The 21,167-nt window shown below is 41.4% G+C and overlaps 1 protein-coding gene across 3 annotated transcripts in view; it reads right to left on the bottom strand.

Moving 5' to 3' along the window:
• SAMHD1 (SAM and HD domain containing deoxynucleoside triphosphate triphosphohydrolase 1) overlaps nt 1–15,995 on the bottom strand; it is a 56,000-nt gene extending 40,005 nt beyond the window's left edge. For all 3 annotated transcript variants that reach the window (XM_057702804.1, XM_057702806.1, XM_057702805.1), the window contains exons 1-3: nt 15,716–15,995; nt 11,667–11,733; nt 5,057–5,129 (exon numbers count right to left, since the gene is read on the bottom strand). In XM_057702804.1, the coding sequence (XP_057558787.1) occupies nt 5,057–5,129; nt 11,667–11,733; nt 15,716–15,923 (348 nt within the window). In that variant the 5' untranslated portion in view covers nt 15,924–15,995. The remainder of the gene's footprint in view (nt 1–5,056; nt 5,130–11,666; nt 11,734–15,715) is intronic.
• Nucleotides 15,996–21,167: the final 5,172 nt, after the last annotated feature.

Below are 21,167 nucleotides of genomic sequence, written 5' to 3'. Positions count from 1 at the left end.
GCTGAAAAGTCAGCTAATGGTCTATGGGAGTTCCTGTATACATAAATTGTTGCTTGTCCCTTCCTGCTTTTAATATTCTCTCTTTATCTTTAATTTTGGCCACTTTAATTACAATGTGCCTTGGTGTGTTCCTCTTTGGGTTGATCCTATTTGGGGCTCTCTGTGTTTCCTGGACTTGGAAATCTGTTTCCTTTTCTAGGTTGGGGAATTTTTCAGCTCTTTTGTTGTCAAATATGTTCTCTGCTCCTTTCTCACTCTTTTCTCCTTCTGGGACCCCTAGAATGTGAATGTTAGTATGTTTGATGTTGTCTCAGAGGTCTCTTAATAAACTGTCCTCATTTCTGTTTATTCTTTTCTTTTTCTGTTCAGTTTCAATGACTTTCACTTTGTCTTTCAGCTTGATGATCTGTTCCTCTGTATCACTTATTCTACTGTCGTATTTTTCATTTCAGTTACAGTATTCTTCATGGTTCTTCTCTATATTTTCTAACTCTGTTAAAAATTTCCAACATCTCACTCTGTGAATCCATTCTTCTCCCGAGTTCTTCGATCATATTTACTATCATTACCTTGAACTCTTTATCAGGTAGATTGTCTATCTCCACTTCACTTAGTTCTTTTAAAGTTTTATTTTGTTCCTTAGTTTGGAACATATTTCTCTGTTGTCTCATTTTGCCTAATTTGCTGTTTTTATTTCTATGTATCTGACAGGTTGGCTATGTTTCCTGATCTTGGAGAAATGGCCTTTTGTGGGAGATACCTATGTGTTCCAGCAGTGCACCGCCCTCTCTTCACTAGGGTTATATACTCTAGGGGTGCCTCCAGTGTGAGCAGCATGGGTCCTTCTGTTGTGGTGCGCTGACTACTGGTAGGTGTGGCTGGCCTCCCAATTTGGTTGGTTGCCGGGCCCTACCTTGTGTGGAGGCTGCCAGTTACTGGTTGGCAGGGCCAGGTCACAAGGTGGCTGGCTGCAGAACCCCAGGGGGTCCTGGGGCTAGTGCTGGCTCACTGGTGGGCAGAGATGAGTGGTTATGAGGCTGAGGTTCCTTGATCTAGTGTTGGCCTGCTGGTGGGTGGAACCAGTTCTTAACACTGCTGGTTGTGAGTTCCAGGGTGTCCCAAAGCTGGTGCTGGCCTACTGGTGAGTGGGGCTGAATTCCAGGGTGGCTGGCTGAAGAGTCCAAAGTACCTCAGAGCTGGTGTTGGCTTGCTAATGGGTGGGTCCAGGGCCTGGGGGGTTCCCAGGGCTGTTGTCAGCCTGCTGGTGGGCAGAGCCAGGGTCCACGGTGGGTCCTGGGCCAGTGCCAGCTCACTGGTGGGTGGAGCTGGTCCCAAGGTCTCTGGATGCAGGGCCCTGGGGGTCCCAAAGCTGATGTCAGCCTGCTGATGGGTGGGCCTGGATTTGGGGGCTGCTGATAGAGGCACCCAAGGTGTCCCAGAGCTGGAGCTGGCCTGCTGGTGGGCAGGACCAGGACATAGGGCCCCAAGACTGCTGATGGACTGCTGATGTGCTGGCTGGGTCTTGATAGGGCAGTCTGTGGGCCTGTGTCTGCCCTCTGGTGGGCAGGATCGGGGTCCAGGAGATCCTGAGACTGATGCCCACCCATCAGTAGGTAAAGTCAGGTCCTGGGACTAGTGCCGGCCCAATGGCAGACACAGCTGGGTCCTGGGGTCTCTGGTTGCAAGAACCAGGGGTCCCAGAGCTGGTGCCAGACCACTTCAGGGTGCAGCTGGTTCCTGACACAGCTGGCTGTAGGGTTTGAGGTGTCCTGAAGTTTGTGGCAGCCCACTGGTGAGTGAGACCAGATCCTTGGGTGGCTGGCTAAGGTGCTCAAGGTGTCTCCAAGCTGGTGACTCCCAGTACTGTTTAATATAATCTACTTCTTGTATAGTCACATGGTCCACTTATCACTTTTAAAGATTTGTGATATTCTATTGTGTTACAAGCCAAGCAGGATGAAACGATTCTATTGTCTTCTGAATATGCCAAGAACTGGGGATAAGGGATAAATAAGGTACCATTCCTGCCCCCAGGAAAGATAATAGAATCTATGTGTAGAGTAGTGGGGAGAGAGAATGGGGAAAAAGAAACAAAAGGAGTGGTCAGTTCTACCCTGAAGAAAGGGGAATGGGAGCCCTCAGAAAAAGATTCAGAGGTGGTGATTCTATAATTTCACACATATTAGATAGACATTTCACTGTCTTAAAATTCACCAGGGACTTCCCTGGCAGTCCAGTGGTTAGGATTCTGAACTTCCACTGTTGGGGGGCACAGGTTCGATTCCTGGTCAGGGAAGTAGGATCCTGCAAGCCGTGCAGCATGGACAAAAAAAAAAAAAATCACGAATATATTTGACAAATTAGTGCCTACCATGTCAAACACTGCACCTCGTCCTCACTATTATAGAACTCTTGGCTTCACAGGCCAATTGAACTAAATTTAGCATGAAGAAAACTGAGTCAAGAATAAGAGGTTATGGGAATTCCTTGGTTGTCCAGTGGTTAGGACTCTGCACTTTCACTGCCGAGGGCTCGGGTTCGATCCCTGGTTGGGGAACTGTGATCCCAAAAGCCACGCCACTCGGCCTAAATAAATAAATAAATAAATAAAAGAATAAGAGGTTATAATCTTGGGTTAGGCAATGGTTTCTTGGATATGACACCAAAAGCCTAAGAGACAAAAGTAAAAACAGATACACTGGACTACATCAAAATTTAAAACTTTTGTGCTCTAAAGAACACCTCAAGAAACTAAAAAGATAGGGAATTCCCTGGCAGTCCAGTGGTAAGGACTGTGTCCTTCCACTGCTGGGGGCCCAGGTTCAATCCCTGGGGAACTAAGTTCATTCCCTGGGGGAACAATTGGGGAACTAAGATCCCACAAGATGCGCAATACAGTCCAAATAAATAAATAAAAAAGAAAGTAAAAAGATAATCCAGAAGATGGGAGAAAATATTTGTACATTATATCTTTGATAAGGGACTTGTATTCTAAATATATAAAGAACTGTTACAATTTAAATTAGATTGAGGTGATGACTGAACAACCTCGTCAACTTTCTAAAAAATACTGACTTGTATATTCAAAATGAGTGAATAAATGAATGTATATATGTGTATAACTGTTACTCTCCTGTACAGCAGAGATTGGCACAGCATTGTAAATCAACTACACTTCAATGAAAAATAAAATAAAATAAAATGAGTGCATTATAAGGCATGTGAATTACAGCTCACTAAAGCTGTTCTTATTAAAGAAAAAAAAAAAAAAGGTAGATGCCAAATTAGGGTAGGGATCAATTCTTTGTTCAACTGTACTGCTGGTGAAGCTAAGGTCAAAAAAGGTATCAATTTCATTACTAGACTGTGACTCACTGACTCAAGTACTTAGTAGCTTTAAGATCTATTTTCAGTGACTATAGTTTATAGTCATTGAAACAACTGAGGTTAAACAACTTTGTTTTTAATGAAAAATAGAAAAAATAAATAAAAGGGGGCAAATGAAACTACTGACTGCCTTGAAAATTACTTCAAAAAGATTTTTTTGTTGCAAATTGTGAAAATGTGACCTCAGAGATTATTTGAGATGATCTCAACTAATGAAGAAAACTCATCTCTGCCCTGCCTGAAGAGAACACCCATGCTGCTGCTACTGAGGAACGACAAAAGAGAATGCAGGACAGCAACTGCCTCCCAGCTTCAGGACAAAATATTTAGATATCATCTTTGGTAAGTGATTCTTCTATTTACTTCTTCATGAAAATGAAGAATTTTAATATTAGGTAACTTTTTCAAAAAGGGCTGGGATTTGATCATTCTTCAAATAAGAAATCTGCTCTGAGAACCACTACTTTGCAAAAGAAAATTATTGTAGAATTGAACCAAACACATTCATTAAATATTTTCAAACATGATTTTCAATGAAATATAAGCAGACAAACTTATAAAAGTAAAACTGAAATACATATGCTCATAGGATCTGAGATAACTCAACACATAAAACACCCCTGATGAAAAGTGCAAATGATGACTGTAAAAGGGGAACCAGATCCTATCTCCTCTTCCAGGTCTGAAACTAACTTTTCTTACCCCGTAGATGTCAAAAGCGTAAACAATGAGGTACATTTCCTGTCAGCAAACAATCAAGAAACATTTCTTTAATTATGGTGTTTGAACCATCCTGAAGAGCTTGTGAAAAATGCACATTCCTGGGTCTCGTCTCTAAGTTCCCAGAATTAGAATTTCTGAGATGGGAGATAGGCAGTTAACTGCTTGTTAAAATGATTCTTGGGACACTGAGTTTGAAAAACAGGGCTTTTAAGATGTCTGGAAGGGGTTGGGAGATGAGAAATAAACAATTATTGGTAGATCAAATTTTTGGCATAGATCTATTCTTTGCTCTACTATTTGACAAAAAAGTTTACCAAAACCGATATGTAATTTAAATTTAAAAGTTATTCTATGACTAAAAAGTAACTAGGGCTATATGTGTCAATATGGATATTTCTCAAAAATATAACATTGTATGAAAGTTTGGAAGGTTACTTCCTGTGAATGAAATTCCATTTATATAATATTTTAAAAATATGTAAAACAATACTATACACTGTTTATGGCTATACATACATATGCAGTAAAAATCTAAAAAACATTCAAGAAAATTATTAAACACCAAATTCAGGATGGTGCTTACTCCAGGGGAAAAAAGAATGGAAACAGAATTCAAGATGGGTACAAAGGAGGCCTTCTATTGTTTCTAATATTTTGTTCTAAAGATAAAAGATCTGAAGCAAATTAGGCAAGACGTTAAGATTTGACAAGCTGGGCAATAATCTATTTGTGCTTTTCTGTGTGCTTAAAATATTTCAGTTTTTCTTGACAAATATTCTGTGGTTATTTTAGAAAATGCGGAAAGTTTAGAAAAGTAAAAACCCATTACTCACAATCCTGTTACTGAAAAGAGATTTCTTTGCATTCTTTTAAAAATGAATTCTACATAATTGAGTTATATCACTTTATATTAAAAAAAAACATACTAAACTCAGATTCCTCTTACCTTCATTGTATAAACGTGAGTTTGATCCAGTCGTTTAATATAATTAAGCAGCTTCATCCTCTTCTCATGGGAACTAAAATTATAACAGGAGAAGCAAATCTATCATTATTTGCTAAATAATAATCCCTGGAATATAAAATAGTATATAATCAACTTTAGATTCCTAAAATAGTCAGATTAAAAGGAATAATTAATAAATCAAACAAACTCCTCCTAGAAACCCTCTCCGTCCTTTGCTTCCAAGACATGAGACTCTTCTGCCCTTAATCCTCTTCTCTCTTGGAAAATTCAGACTTCAATGCCTCCCATGTCTACATCACTGAATGCTCAATTTATATTTCAAACTTATTTTAACCTAACTGAGGCCAGCATCTACCCTCATGATCCTAAATTTGCCTGGCTCACGTAAGTAAAATCTCAAGATAGGTAGGTCTCTTTGAAGTAGAGCATAGTGATAATGAAAAAGGTCTTCGGAATCACACAGAACTGGCTCACATCTGCACATGGAATCTATATGACCTTGGAAAAGCCACTTAACCTCTTTCGGTACAATGATGTTTTCTTCTATAGCACAGAGAAAATACTATCTCCCTCACAGGGCTGGAGACGGATTAAACCGTGTGTTTGGCACTGGGGTTTCAAAAGACTCAGTTCCTGCCCTCAAGAACTATAGGAGAATTTTAACCATGATTACAGGTGTTATAGAAATTATTATTATTATTTTAATTAATTAATTTATTTATTTATTGGCTGTGTTGGGTCTTCGTTGCTGCATGTGGGCTTTCTCTAGTTGCGGCGAGCGGGGTTACTCTTGGTTGCGGTGCGTGGGCTTCTCACTGCAGTGGCTTATCTTGTTGCAAAGCACGGGCTCTAGGTGCATGGGCTTCAGTAGTTGTGGCTCACGGGCTTAGTTGCTCTGTGGTATGTGGAATTTTCCTGGCCCAGGGATCGAACCTGAGTCCCCTGCATTGGCAGGCGGATTCTTAATCACTGTGCCACCAGGGAAGTCCTAGAAATCATTACTGATGTTAAATTCAATATTTATCCCATCAGCAGTGTGTTAAGTACAAGAACCTAGGAGTTTATTAGTGTAACCAAGTGGTGAGTATGTGAACAAAATTATCTCACTAAATTGGCCAAAGATGTTACATATAGGAAGACTACATTTATTTGACAAACTGAGCCATTGTCATATCAAAATAACTTTCTTTTTAAAAAATTTTATTTATTTATTTATTTTATTGGCTGTGTTGGGTCTTTTTTGCTGTGCGTGGGCTTTCTTCAGTTGCGGTGAGTGGCGGCTACTCTTTGTTGTGGTGCGTGGGCTCATTATTGCCGTGGCTTCTCTTGTTGTGGAGCACAGGCTCTAGGCACGTAGGCTTCAGTAGTTGCAGCACATGGGCTCAATAGTTGTGGCTCACGGGCTCTAAAGTGCAGGCTCAATAGTTGTGGCGCACGGGCTCAGTTGCTCCGTGGCATGTGGGATCTTCCTGGAGCAGGGATCGAACCCACGTTCCCTGCATTGGCGGGCGGATTCTTAACCACTGTGCCACCTAGGAAGCCCCAAAATAACTTTCAAAGAGAAATAACTATTGCTTACATCAACTAAGAAATAGTTACATCAAATGCAAATGATTATGATGCAATGAAAGGAAATGCAGGACAATACAAGACTTCTTGGCAGGGGTGGTTCTCAGTCACATGATCAGTCCATGAATGGATTTTAAAAATTCATTGTAGTGATGAGTTGCAAAAGTCCTAGTCTGACTTATGAGCACCAGGTATGACTTATGAATGAATCAAATATATATGGTTTTAGTTTCTTTATATCTATCTTCCTCTATCAGTAATTACTTATAATGCTCCAGTCTTGAGAAAGAACTTAATAGGAATTAAGCAGCTCAAAATCCTATAATTCATTTTCTTGCCCCATTTACACTTACTAATTGGCCTAGGTATGTTAGCCTGATACCTGGCTGAAGCAGGAGGCAAGGGGTTAGCCTTTATCAATCCACTAGCTAATTCGATTGAAATGTAAATCTTTTGCTAAAAGTCCTAGATAGACTTGGAGCCAGAAGTACTACAATTGTCCTCTATGTTGTACCCCGAGACCCACAGTAACTACAGAATTTAAGAATGATTTTCTTGGAATGTATAGAAACATCATTACAGTTGATAAACCATGAAAGCAGTATTCCTTGCGTTTTATTATTCCCCTACCCTCAACAGTTTGATATAACAAGCACAGGGAAAGGCCAGGCTCCAAGAAGTACTTAAAGGTAGAGCTATAACTGACACAGGTTAAGTACAGTTGCACAGTGGAGCATAACCAGGAATCACAGCATAAAATAATACCAAACCTAAACCAACCTCACAGCCCAGTCTTTTCCTCAACTGATACTTAGTATTCATCACGTAATTCGAACCGAAAAAGAAACTGCTGTATTCATAAAGAAATCACCTGGTGGGTGGGGTGGGCAAAATGGGTGAAGGGGGTTCAAGAGGTATAAACTTTCAGTTATAAAATAAATAAGTCACGGGAATGTAATGTACAGCACGATGGCTACAGTCAATAATGCTGCAGCGCGTGTTTAAAAGCTGCCAATGAAGAAATAAAAGGTATGCTTTAAGGCAGGGCAAGAAAATTTAAGCATAACATGTTCCCTGCTTGTACTGGGCCTTCTCTAACATGCAGTGTGCATCTGGATGGATTACACATTAACCAGACCTCCTGAAAGGTGGGAATGCCTGCTCAACTGTAAAAAAACAATGCTTTTTTCCTTCTTCTGATGCCAACAATGTAACTCCTTAGAAGATTAATTTTTCCTTTCCTAATCCTGTAAGGGATCATGGTGACATACTGCTCCTATATGCAGAGCTGGACTATGTATCTTTGGTGAACTTTATGTAAAATGTCAGTGGGTCACTTTGATGTACAATCTCTTATCTCAAAAAATGTGTATGACTGTTCCAACAGGCAGAACAGTCAGAGTTCTCTAAAACACTGTCTCTTGGGTTATAATCCTCAGGTTAGCTTGAATAAAAGTATTCTCCTTTAGACTGAATACTCACTAATTTTTTGTAGACCCAAGAGAGTAAATCTTTTGTTGTTGTTGTTGTTTTGTTTTGTTTTTTCTTTTTTGCGCGTCTTGCAGGATCTTAGTTTCCCAACCAGGGATCAAACCCTCACTCACCCTCAGCAGTGAAAGCACCGGACCAGCAGGGAATTCCAAAGAGAGTAGTAAATCTTAAAAGTTCTCATCACAAGAAAAAAACTTCTTTGTAACTTTGTATGGTGACAGAGGGTAACTAGACTAATTGTGGTGATCACTTCACAATATATACAAATATTGAATCATTACATTGTACACTTGAAACTAATATATTACATGTCAATTATATCTCAATAAAAATATTTAACTTCAAAAAAAATCACTGATTAAAGTATATTTAAAAAGACACCCAAAACCTGGAGGTGTTGTTTTGGCAAATGCCATGACAAAATAAATACTTTATTTATTTTATTTATTTATTTTAATTTATTTTATTTTTTATTTATTGGATGAAAATTGGGTCTTCATTGCTGCACATGAGCTTTCTGTAGTTGCAGAGGGCGAGGGCTATTCTTCATTGCAGTCTGCGGGCCTCTTATTGCCCTGGCTTCTCTTGTTGCAGAGCACAGGCTCTAGACGCGCTCAGGCTTCAGTAGTTGCGGCACGTGGGCTCAAAAGTTTGGGCTCAAGGGCTCTAGAGTGCAGGCTCAGTAGTTGTGGTGCACAGGCTTAGTAGCTCTGCAGCATATGGGATCTTCCCAGACCAGGGTTCGAACCTGTGTCCCCCACGTTGGCAGGCGAATTCTTAACTACTGTGCCACCAGGGAAGCCTAAAATAAATACTTTAAACAAAGATTTGGGCCAGGATAGACTACGATAAGATTTTATTTCCAAATTTCAACATTTCTGAAATCTAATGTTTCCTGCAACTGATGTATACATTCAATGTGACAAAGCTTATTTTTTTAGAAAAATCTTTTACAATCATGAAATTGAGGAAATACGGCAGTACTTGTCTAAACTGGATTTGCCCTAGAAAACAGAGTCTTGGACAAGAGCTTGTATACATGTAATTTATTTTGGATGTGAATCCTGGGAAATGGAGTCAAGGGCTAGGAAAGGTGAAATAGGAAACGAGGGGAAATAATGCAAGGCTACATTAATAAGCTGGTTGCATTGGTACTGCTGTGAACAACTTCACCTGATCCCACTGAAATCGCAAAGGCAGTTCTGTCCAGGAGAACCGTGCCATGACGGAACTATTCGATATCTGCCCTGTCCAACATGGTAGCCACCAGCCATAAGTGGCTACTGAGCACCTGAATTGCGGCTAGTATAACTGAGAAATTAAAATTTTCACTTCATGTAATTTAAATTAATTTTAACATGTAGCTAGTGGTTACTATATAGGAAAACATGGCTCTAAGGAGTCCTGCAGAATCCACCTCAGAGTTAAGAGGTGGGCACAAAAAGACATGACATATAGTGTTCCTTTGGGAATTTTTACTGTTTTGTTAATTCATGTGTCCCAAGTTCCTGGGAGAATGTCTAACACATGGTAAGCCCTCTATAAATATTTGTTGAATAAATCAATAGTATTTAGGTCCACAAAGTATATGGCTCCCTGTAAAAGCAAAACTCAATGAGAAAAAATTCCATTCAGTTCAAACAGTAAGCAACTATTATACATAAGAAACAGGTAGTAAGGGGGACTTCTGGGGGACTGAGGGGACGGATAGGTAATTATGAAAAGGCAAGATTAGGTTCCCCAGGATTCTGATGCGAGGGAGGTTTATTAACAGTCAGTTAAATGTCCTAAAGTGATCTTTTCCCTCAGTCTACTTCCATTATCAAGCAGTAAGCAACAGTGCATGAAGTAATTCATTATAATCCTTTGTTTTGATTCTTTGGTTACTGTTTCCACAAACAACACTTAGCTAAGTGGAATTCCAGAAGAAAAGACCACATTTTACCACTGTTGCCAATTCCCTAATAGAAACAAAGTCTCTATTTTAAGGAATGTTTAAATATTGATTGGATCTTGAACCCAGATCTTTAAAGTGTACCTAGACTAATCTAGACCCTAGAATATAGGGATCTCAACACACATATATAATTTATGAAGGGCTTATCAGGTGCTAATCACTTTACATACATTGTCTCATTATCATTATCCATTTCAGAGGTACAGAAACTGAAGGGTTAAATAAATTGTCCCAAATCATACAACTGAAAAGTGCCAAACTACTTTGGATGGTGTCTTTAAATCTAGTACCAGGAAAGCATTCCAGTCTTAAATAGCTTAGAAAGACCTAGAAATATGTTTGAGATAGGGCTGTAGCCTTGATTTTTCTTGCCAACATTTTTTTCCCTATCAGTTCTTCTACATTTTCTGGTGTGTATAATTCAATTATTCTGAACATGAGAGTGAAAAGTTGGTTACTACAAACTTCATGAAGGCTTATAAGCAAAATTTTTAAAAACAGGAATCATTAGTAATATTAAACATAGGATTCACACAGCAAAAACAAACAAAAACCACTGTTAAATAGCAGGCTCAGCCATAAAAAGGAATGAAATGGAGCTATATGTAATGAGGTGGATAGACCTAGAGACTGTCACACAGAGCGAAGCAAGCTAGAAAGAGAAAAACAAATACCGTATGCTAACTCATATATATGGAATCTAAAAAAAATGGTACTGATGAACCCAGTGACAGGGCAAGAATAAAGATGCAGATGCAGAGAATGGACTTGAGGACACAGGGTTGGCGGGGGTGGCAAAAGGGAAGCTGGGATGAAGTGAGAGAGTAGCATAGACATATATACATTACCAACTATAAAATAGATAGCCAGTGGGAGGTTGCTGTATAACAAAGGGAGATCAACTCGATGATGGGTGATGCCTTAGAGGGCCAGGAAAGGGAGGGTGTGAAGGAGTTGTGGGATGGAGGGGATATGGGGATATATGTATAAATACAGCTGATTCACTTTGGTGTACCTCAAAAACTGGTACAAGAGTGTAAAGCAATTATATTCCAATAAAGAACTAAAGCAAAACACAGCAGGCATGGTATTCTGTTTCAAAACTTGTGCAGATTAGGGGCTTCCCTGGTGGCGCAGTGGTTAAGAATCCACCTGCCAATGCAAGGGACATGGGTTCGAGCCCTGGTCCGGGAAGATCCCACATGCTGCAGAGCTACTAAGCGCCACAACTACTGAAGCCCTTGCTCAGTAGATCCCTTGCTCAGTAGAGCCCGTGCTCCGCAACAAGAGAAGTCACTGCAATGAGCAGCCTGCGTACCGCAACGAAGAGTAGCCTCCAGTCTCTGCAACTAGAGAAAGTCCTCGTAAGTCCTCGTGCAGCAATGAAGACCCAATGCAGCCAATAAATAAAGAAATAAACTCAAAAAACAAAAAGTAAAAAACAAACAAACAAACTCTGTGCAGATTTAAAATGAGGACACTTGATATCAACAATCTTGGGCTTTGTCTCTCAAATGTGAATAAAAAGGTCTTAAGTGTGCTTGGCTACAATGCGAATTTTATCATTCTTACCTTATTCCAAGATCTTCAAGAAGAGACTCATCAAGAAAGGGCAGTATTGAACCTGTTATTTTTTTCTCTGTGGAAGAAAAGGGAGAAAAAAAAATGAATGATTTCAATATTTACACCACATGCTTTTCGATTTCTTTCAATTTGAATCCACCAGAGTTTACTCAGGTCAACATCTTTTTGAACACCCCAGACTGGCAACAAACTGGGCCAAGTACCACATTTTTGACTGCTACTTAGAAAGTCTTAATTTTAATTAGATAACTATACCAAGGGTATTTTTTTATTTTGATATACCAGGTAAAAAATTTTAAATTATTTGAGTAAATTATTTGCAAGAAAGTCCAGCTGAGAAACTGGCAGCTTCCTCCTAAAACAGGTAAGGTTTGGGGTGGGAGTAGGGAAAGAAATGTCAGTCTATTGTTAGAATAGTCAGGTCAAAACCATAGATGGAGGGGGTGCTCCATGTGTTGATTTAGTTCTAAAACCTCCAAAGAAAGCACACAATAATCTGTTTAGTAATGCTTACATAGATGGTTTATTTTTCTTTATCTTCCTATATAATTAATTCTAGTCCTTCCTGACCTCAGATTCCAGAACACTGGACTATTTTCAAACAAACAAGTCTTTCTAAAGGTAACAAGAGAAAATAAGGATGTAATTTTCCAAAAAGAAAGAAACATTTAAATGAAAATGGCATTTTGGGGGGTGTTTTTCAAGCATGAAAAATATTCAACATAAAAAACCCAAACAATATAAAGTGTGAAATATCAACTTACTCATATTCTCCCAATAACCGTTAAAATTTTGGATAACAACATTCAAGATATTTATCTATGCGATTACATAATTTTACACAAATGAAATTATGTTGTTTATAATCTATTTTTCCCACCTAATAGGTCATAAAGATCTTTCTTGTCAATTATTAACAATTATTAATGATGCAGTTTCATCATTTTTAATGGCTGTCTTTTATTCCACAGTATAGATGTGGAATATATAAATATACGTTTAACCAACTTTTTCTGAGCCTTATGCTCCTCAGCACTAAAATGAGTATAACTGAACCTATGTCATAGTTATTGTAAAGATTTTATAAGATGAAACATGAAGTGCAGAGAACAGTACTTCACACAAAGTAAATGCTCCATAAATTGTTAGCCATCACTATTATTTATTAGTATTATCAATGGATATTTAGATCATTTCTACTTTTTTGCTATTTGTAACTAGTGGTTAGAAGAATAATCTTGAATATATTTCTTTGGACACTGTACAAATGTTTCTGTAAATTCTTACAAGTGAAATTTCCTATAAGTAAAAAGGTATTCCCAAAATGTCCAGGGTTAAGCAAACTGATACTTCCATCAACTTCACTGGATGACGCATTTCTCCTATTATCGATCTTTATATATTTTTCTATCTAAATTTTAAAATCAGTGTTTTTAAAATTACTGTCAAGACTGAATGTCTTTCTCTATGTTTATTGGCTGGTTGTCAATTGTTGTGTTTTGCTCATTTTCCTACTGGGGTGTTTTCTTCCTTACTCTGAGCTGACTTTATAATTTTGGTTATGTTCTCCATTTTTTTCTTTTCTTATTGGTTTGTTTATTTTCTTATTGTTGAGGGAAATCCAATATATTTTGATGAGAACACTTGTTAAGGTATAAGTGGCATGAATTCTGCAGTCCAAAGACCTAATCTTAAAAATCCAGCTCTGCTTTTTTCTAGTTGTGTGACCTTTGAACCTCAAACACATCATCTGTTAAAAAATACAGATTACAGGCTCTAGATTCCTGTGAAATTGTATTCCAAAATGAGGAAGGGGACCAAGCACCCTGTGCTTAGTTTTGTCAAATAAAAACAAATCTGGACTTGCAAGTTACTGTGTATAAAATAGATATACAACAAGGTCCTACTGTATAGCACAGGGAACAACATTCAATACCTTGTAAGTGTAACAGAAAAGAATGTGAAAAAGACTATATATATATATTTGTATAACTGAATCATTTTTCTGTACACCAGAAACTAACACAACATTGTAAATTAGGTATAGTTCAATAAAAAAAAAAATCTGGGACTTCCCTGGTGGCGCAGTTGTTAAGAATCCGCCTGCCAATGCAGGGTACATGGGTGTGATCCCTGAGCTGGGAGGATCCCACATGCCTCAGAGCACCTAAGCCCGTGTGCCACAACTGCTGAGCCTGTGCTCTAGAGTCCTCGAGCCACAACTACTGAGCCCATAAGCCACAACTACTGAAGCCTGGGCACCTAGAGCCCGTGCTCCACAGCAACAGAAGCCACAGCAATGAGAAGCCTGTGCACCACGACGAAGACTAGCCCCGCTCGCCACAACTGGAGAAAGCCTGTACACAGCAACAAAGACCCAATGCAGCCAAAAATAAAATAAATAAATAATAAAATATATCTTTAAAAAAAATTCTGGACTTAGATAGGGACAGACTTTAATTAAACAGAAAAATTATTGCAATAGAGAGAAAGTTCTGATCTCTGAAATCTGCAAGTGGCTCAGAATCAAACCAAAAAAATTTTTTTAATAGGATAAAGAAGGGGCAAGCAGAGATAAGTAGAATCTTTGGAGTGGAAGTGACCCCAGTCTTACAAGACATTTTCTGGCTGTGGTCAGCTGGTTCCTAGGAGAAGCTGATCAGGTGGCATATTCCACTTTTTTAGTGCTTGCTCAAGTTTGGGGTCAAGTAAGAGCTCAGAGACCAGTAGAAGAGAGGAAGACTGACGAAAATTTGGTCCAAACAAAGCAGACAGTAAGAAATGAGCAACTGTGAACACTTGGTCAGTTTTTACCAATTAAAAGCATGTAATGTCTTCTGCTAGTATTAGACTGGGGGTCAAGAGAACAGATCATTCTGAAGACTGATGAATTAACCTACAGGACATCACTGAAATAGTCAACAATATAGCCAATCACATTTTGAAGACATAAAATATAAAACTACTTCATCCCTTCATCCCACCTACTGCTACTCAAAGAAAAATTCCATCCCAGAAGTAGAGGAAAAAGAGAAGTGCAATTTCCTACACCCATCAAGCAATGATAGCTTGAACCACTAAAGCTCCTCCCACCCTAGTCTCCCAGCCTAAGCAAACAGGGTTCCACACCCCAATTGCAAAAGTCTACTGAATTTGCAAATCTCACCTCCTCTTTATTGAATACCTGAAAGGGTAAAGCAGAGGTTAAGCTTCACACCCCTTACGGGAAGCTGAGTAGATTTCAAGTGAATGGATACTTGAACTTGGGCCAGTAAAGTCGCTTAAAATTCACAATCTACAGGCCAAGTTGTGGGCTCCTGGGAGTTCAGTGGTCAACTGAACCACCCGAGGGTTCAGATTTAGCGAGGGAAACTCCTTTTTTGAGAACAAAATATGATCTTTACCAGGCTCTGCAAGTACAGCCATCAAGCATGTATTGAGTCCTACCGGGATGCTGCGGTAGGCGATGAGGATGCAGAGATTAACAAAAAAAGTTCTTTCCTCGTTAGAAAAAACCCCGAGTTGCGAGGGGAGCGGAGGAAACAGAAACTTAAAAGCACCCAAATATACTCTAACGTGGCAAGTATTCATGGAGCTGCATCAGCAGAGGAGTCTCCCGAGCCTGGTGAGCCTGAATGACAGCAACCCTCCCACCCAGGTTCTTCTAGCTAAAAAAAGCGACCCGAGTCCCGCCTGCCCGGCGCTGGGGTGGCAAGTTCCTGAAGAAGCCCACCAGAGTTAGACCAGCTGCCCCCCTACCCCCCACCCCAGGTTCCCAGCCCCCGAAGTCTGCTCCCTTGCTACGGGTCCCCAGCTCCACACGCCCCATTTCTCCTTCCTCCATGTCAGGGTATCCCTCCTGGGCGCCGCCGCCTCAGGTCCACCCTTTCGGGTGCCTCCCGCGTCCAGTCCCCCTCGGCCGCTCTGGCTCCTCTTGGAGGCCCCCGCCCCCCTGCCTCAGGGCGCCCTCCCTTAGGCCCGGCCGGCCCGGCCGCGGGTCGCCGGCCGCCGGCCCCGCAGCCCCGCAGCACCGCTACCTCGGCAGCGTCCCAGCAGTCCCGATTCGCTGAAGCCACAGCGCCCTAGGAAGGCGCACACCTGCTCCGGGCCCCAGGTCCGGTGGTTGGGGTGGAGGTTGGGGCTCGGGGCCGCCTCTGCCGCTGCGGGAGGGGTGTTTGGCGGGGTTCTCGGGCTGCCATCGAGCCGGGGCCGCTTGAGGGGCTTCTGGGAGTCGGCGCCCTGCATGGCTACACGCAGCGCTCCGCACCGCACAGTCAAGAACACGGGCGCCGGACCTGGACGCAGGCGCACTCGCAGCTCAGCGGCGGCCGCGAGTCAGCCTAGCGCTGCGAGCTTGCAGGCCGCCCGCGCAGGCGCACTGACGGCTCAGACCTTCGGGCCAGGCCGGCCACCCACTTCAGCCACCCAACCCCCCCAGTCCCGGCGCAGGCGCAATGACGGCCCAATGACCCTGAGCCCCACCCGGGCGTTTACGGTAAAAGGAGTGAGCAGAAACAGAACTGAGAGAGGTGCTGATAACGGCGGGGTCTGGGAAAGTGTGCCCAAGACATCCTGCTACCGTCCAGAGCAGGGGCTCTTCTGGTGAACTTCACTTTAAGTGAGTACCCCAGGCTTACCCTTGGCCATGTTGGTAAGAGGGCTACTGCTACCACTACCAAAGCCAATACACCTTACCATCAACCCAGCCATAGACCCATCTGGAAGAATACAGGGTGAATGGGGCAGATTATCATCAAGCAGCATGAGCTAGTTAGTGGTCTAGTGTTGAGCAAAATATTTTCAGCAAACACGTAGAGCTTTACTGTGTGCCAGGCAGTGTTCTAAGGGCTTTGCAAATATTAAGTATCACAGTAACCTTAAGATGTAAAGAACTGAGGTACAGAGAAATAAGTAAGTGGTTTGCCCAAGGTCACCCAGCTAGGGAGTGATGAAACCTGAATTCACACCCAGGCAATCTAGCCTGGCTCTAAAGCCCATGCTCCTATTCGCTTGCTAATGGGAGTTTTGATATGAAATTATTTTATGTTAGTTAACCCCACTCTTTCCACTGCTCCTGTGTCCCATAGACTCATGGGGGAAAGTATAGAGAGGCGATTTTGCCCTCCTTTGCACAGAAGGGCCAGGCCCAGAAAAACAAACCTTTAAACCCCAGAATATTTTGAGAGAAGAACACAGTTTTCAAAACGTGTGAAACCAAAACAAGGGGAGACAACAAAGAGCATACATGTGAAAGACTTAGATTTAAACTTGGAAATGGCTATTTGAAAACTTGTGTTTATAAGACCTGTGGGAAAATCTGCCCTGACAGCAAGGTTTCTTGGGCAGTAGAAGGTGACATAAGCAGGGTTTTAAGTCTTATCAGTTGGGTTTGTTCAAAGCAGTTGCTTTTGAGAATTTAATTTTTTATTTGTTTTTGCTTGTTAAAGAGTATAATTTAATTTATTATGTTTATTATGTTTCCTCTAACCTCCTACTTTGTAGGGGCCCTAGATCTTGCACAAGGTGGTTGGTTTCTTGAGCAAGGTCACATGGTTGGTAAGTGACAAACTCGAGATTCAAAGCTGACTACGAAACTTGGGTGGTTTCTAGTTTGCCACTTCACTTCCACTTGGTCCTGGTGATCCTATTCCATCTAGTCATTCCACAACCTGGAAACAAATGCCTATGAAGACACGGGCCCTCTGCTCGGGTCGTATTGAGAGAAATGACTCTTCAGACTCTCCTCTGCTGTAAATCTCACCATAGTTATAACTAGAAAAAACTGTAAATTCAATTAATTTAAGACCCATTGCTTAATGACCCTTCAGCAATTCTTCCTTGCCCTTCCTTGCTTCCACCCACCCAGCTGAGTTGGGCAATTTTATTTCTGGCGGTATTAACTTTGTGGTTTTACATTTCTCCACAGCTTCCTCTTCAACCACTGCTGCTGTTTCTCAATGCCACCTACCACCACTCTCTGGTTCTTTGAATCTAACCTCCTCAAGACATTCTTTTTTTCCATCTGCCAAAATCCCAAAGCAAGCCAAAATTCCTTTTTAAAAAAGTATTGGTTTTCTTGTCTGATAAAAATAATGCTTAAGAAAGAAAACTTGGAAAACAAAATGTGTATATACATACATACATACATACATACATACATACATACATACAGATCCAAAGATCACCTCCTGGTGTGTGCCCCATAAGTCTTTTTCTTCCTTTTTTCATGAGTCTTTTTCTGTTTGGAGATGTAGAAACATCTCCACGTCTGTCAGGGAATTCTTTGAAAAAAAAAAAGAGAGACTTTGCAAGATGATAATAGCTACCATGTCTGAGTACCTACTATTGATCTTGAGTGGCCTCGACCTGCAGCTGCTTGAAGCAGGGTTTCCATTCCTGGCCAGAGACTGAGGTTGGGCAGCGGCAGTGAGAATGCTGAACCCTAGCCGCTAGACCACTGGCCAGTGACAAGGCCCTGGCCTCTTAGCTTTGCGGAAATGAGTTCCCACAAAGACATGGAAAGTAGTGAAACAAAGTGGTTAGTAGGAGGAAAAAGAGAATGTGTGGATAGACACATGGGCGGGCTCAGAGAGAGAGAGTCACACCTTCATGGTAATTTGAATCACCTTTATGGGGCATTTCTTCTGGGTGTCTTTTGGCCGATCATCTTGCTTTGCCTGGTTCTGTGTCCACATTTGGTATATCTCAGCGTCTTCCCATGTGTGCACATGCATCTCTTAGCCAAGATGGATTCTAGCAAAGAGGCCTATGGGTAGGTTGACATCACTTACTATGAGGTGACGCCCCCTCCCTTTTGACCTCCAAGGAACCTTTCTGCGCATGTATAGTTCAGAAGGTTTCCTTGACCTCAAGAATAAGAAATATGTGGTCTCTATCTTTTATCTGGGCAGGACTCAGCTCTTCTCTCGCTTCTGCTATTTTGGAGTTTCTGTCCACAGGGGACGAATTCCAGCTGTTCAACCTGGGGCCCATCTATCTCCTGCTTCACTATGAGTCAGATTTGTGCTTTACTTTATATCTATAATTTCTAATCCTCATAACAGTGTCATTAGGTAGTATTATACTAGCTGGGCTTATTTGGTTATAAATTCATTCATTCATTCATTCGACAAATATTAATAGTTGCTGGGTACTTACTAATTTGCCTAGCACCTGAGACACATCAATGAACAAAAGAAACAAAAATCCCTGCCCTAGTTAAACATATTCTAGTGGGGGGGAGACTGGCGGTGAGTAACAATATAATTAACAATAATAAACTTAGAAGATGGTACTTTGGAAAAAATTTATTTTAACGAGAAATGGAGGAGGATAGAGTCACAGTTTTGAATAGGATGGTCATTATAGGCCTTTGAGAAAGTGACATTTAAACAGACTGGAAGGAGATGAAGGAGTCAGCCATGCAGGTGTCTGGAGGAAAAGCATTCCAGACAAAGAGAACAGCAGTTGCAGAGGCTTTTGAAGCAGGAGCATGCCTGGTGTTGAGGAATAGCAGAGAGGCCGGTGTGGATGGGCAAAGTAAGTAAAAGGAAAGTGCTAAGAGATAAAGTCAAGGAGGGTGCAAACCATGTGGGAACATGTGGGCTACCAGCTGCAAGCAGCTTTGAGGTCCCATCTAGGGGTGAAAGAAAGCCTCTGCTTCTCCAGTTCCAACATAATGGAATGTTTTCAGCAAGTCTGGGTTGCATTCATTCCTGGACCAATTGCTGTGTTATAAAATGATTGACCCAGTCAGGTCACATGTTAACCCTTGGGTTAGAGGGCAAGATCTAGTATCAGGAAGACGAGAACTGGTTTTGCACAAAGACCCCAGGTGTTATTTAAGAGATTTGGAAATGAAGCCGAGGGAAGTGAAACAACTTGCCAAAGGTCACACAGATGTATTAAGCGCTTTGGGATTTGAATCAGGTCAGCCTTGAAAGCCATTGTTCTTTTCTGTAACTTGAGCTGGGTACAAGTTCTACTGCTTTTAGGCAGGCACAGGGAGAGGCCGTCCCATCCTATAGAGTTTCCCTTACAGTGACTTCCTGAGAGGGCCTCAGTGTTTGGGTGGGGTGACCATGTATTTGGGGGTTGGGATGCTCAACCACGAGGGCGTGACCAGACTTCAGTGGGGGTACTCCTGAGTAAACATAATTCATGAATCCTTTTAAATTCATTGCTAAGAGCCAATCTCAACTTACATTTCAACTCATATTTTAGGAACATTGGCTCCAAATTCAAATGGTAGTTGTATCAGCCAGCCCGATTCCAACATAGATTTGTTTGGGAGCCCCTAAGAGATGACAAAAGGTGAATTTTCCATTGCTGTGGTTAGTGCTCCTACATCATTAGGAGGAAAGCTTTTGGTAGAAGCCAAAACTGTGGAGCAGACTTTGGGTTTTGATGAGACTAAATGCAGCCATTTGATCAACCAACCCCCAAATTCACCCTATCTTTGCAATTTGTGAAAGGAAAATCAAAATGGAATCAGCATTACTAGAAGAGCTCTGTAAAATGGAGCTGAGAGGCCACTGAGGAAGTGGGATTTTGCATGTCTCAGCCCGCATGAAATCTGAATTTTAGCCATTTATTGTCTTTAAACCATGATCCAGAACATCTGCACAGTGTTCTATAAGCTCAAGATACTTATCAGACCCTTACCCTAAATAACTTGTGACAGTCTGTGATACTTACCAGACATTACCCTAAGTAATTCATGAAAGCTGCCCCTTAAGGATGAATATTTCTTTTGCTTGAGAGCCATCCATAATTCTTACAAGACAGCTTGTAAGACAACCTTGTAGCTTTTGCCCTGATTCTTTCTGTTCCCTGGAACACTCTTTCGGTTTTACCTGAATCTGTGGCTCCCAAATTGCAATGCCTAAGACCCCAAATAAAGCTGTTCGTACTTTGCAGCCTTGAAACTGATTATTGTTAGACATTACATGGTATCAGAAGTGGGAGCCATAGTGACTCGCTTCTACCCCTGGAGCTGCTGCAGACACAAGTAAGGCACCTACAGGAGTCCTTTGTACTCAGTCGTCTCCTTAGTGGTTTCGGGTCTAAGGGGTAAGTCTTCTTGGTTCCAAACCTCCCAATGTGGTCAAGGTTCTGAGCCTTTATTTAGGTGTTCTCTGTTGCTGGCTTTACCTGGGAAGGGAATGGTTCATCTTGGTGAGTACTCAGTTATGGGGAGGTAGGTTTCTAAAGGCACTGCTGCCATCCAAAACTCCAGATCAACTCATGTTTAAAACTTATGGGCCTTCCTCTTGTAAATTTCTTTTGCATTGGACTAAAATCATCCACAACGACTTGAAACTCTGCTGGTCCACTTGTGGCTCGTTCAAAATTTCTAAATTAGGGACTTCCCTGGTGGTGCAGTGGTTGGGAGTCTGTCTGTCCATGCAGGGGACACGGGTTTGAGCCCTGGTCCAGGAGGATCCCACATGCCGTGGAGCAACTGAACCCACGTGCCATAACTACTGA

Source organism: Hippopotamus amphibius, chromosome 12 (assembly GCF_030028045.1).
Source record: "Hippopotamus amphibius kiboko isolate mHipAmp2 chromosome 12, mHipAmp2.hap2, whole genome shotgun sequence".
NCBI lineage: Eukaryota > Metazoa > Chordata > Mammalia > Artiodactyla > Hippopotamidae > Hippopotamus > Hippopotamus amphibius.
Note: the sequence above shows the minus strand (reverse complement) of the source record. Positions and strands in the feature narration are given on the sequence as shown.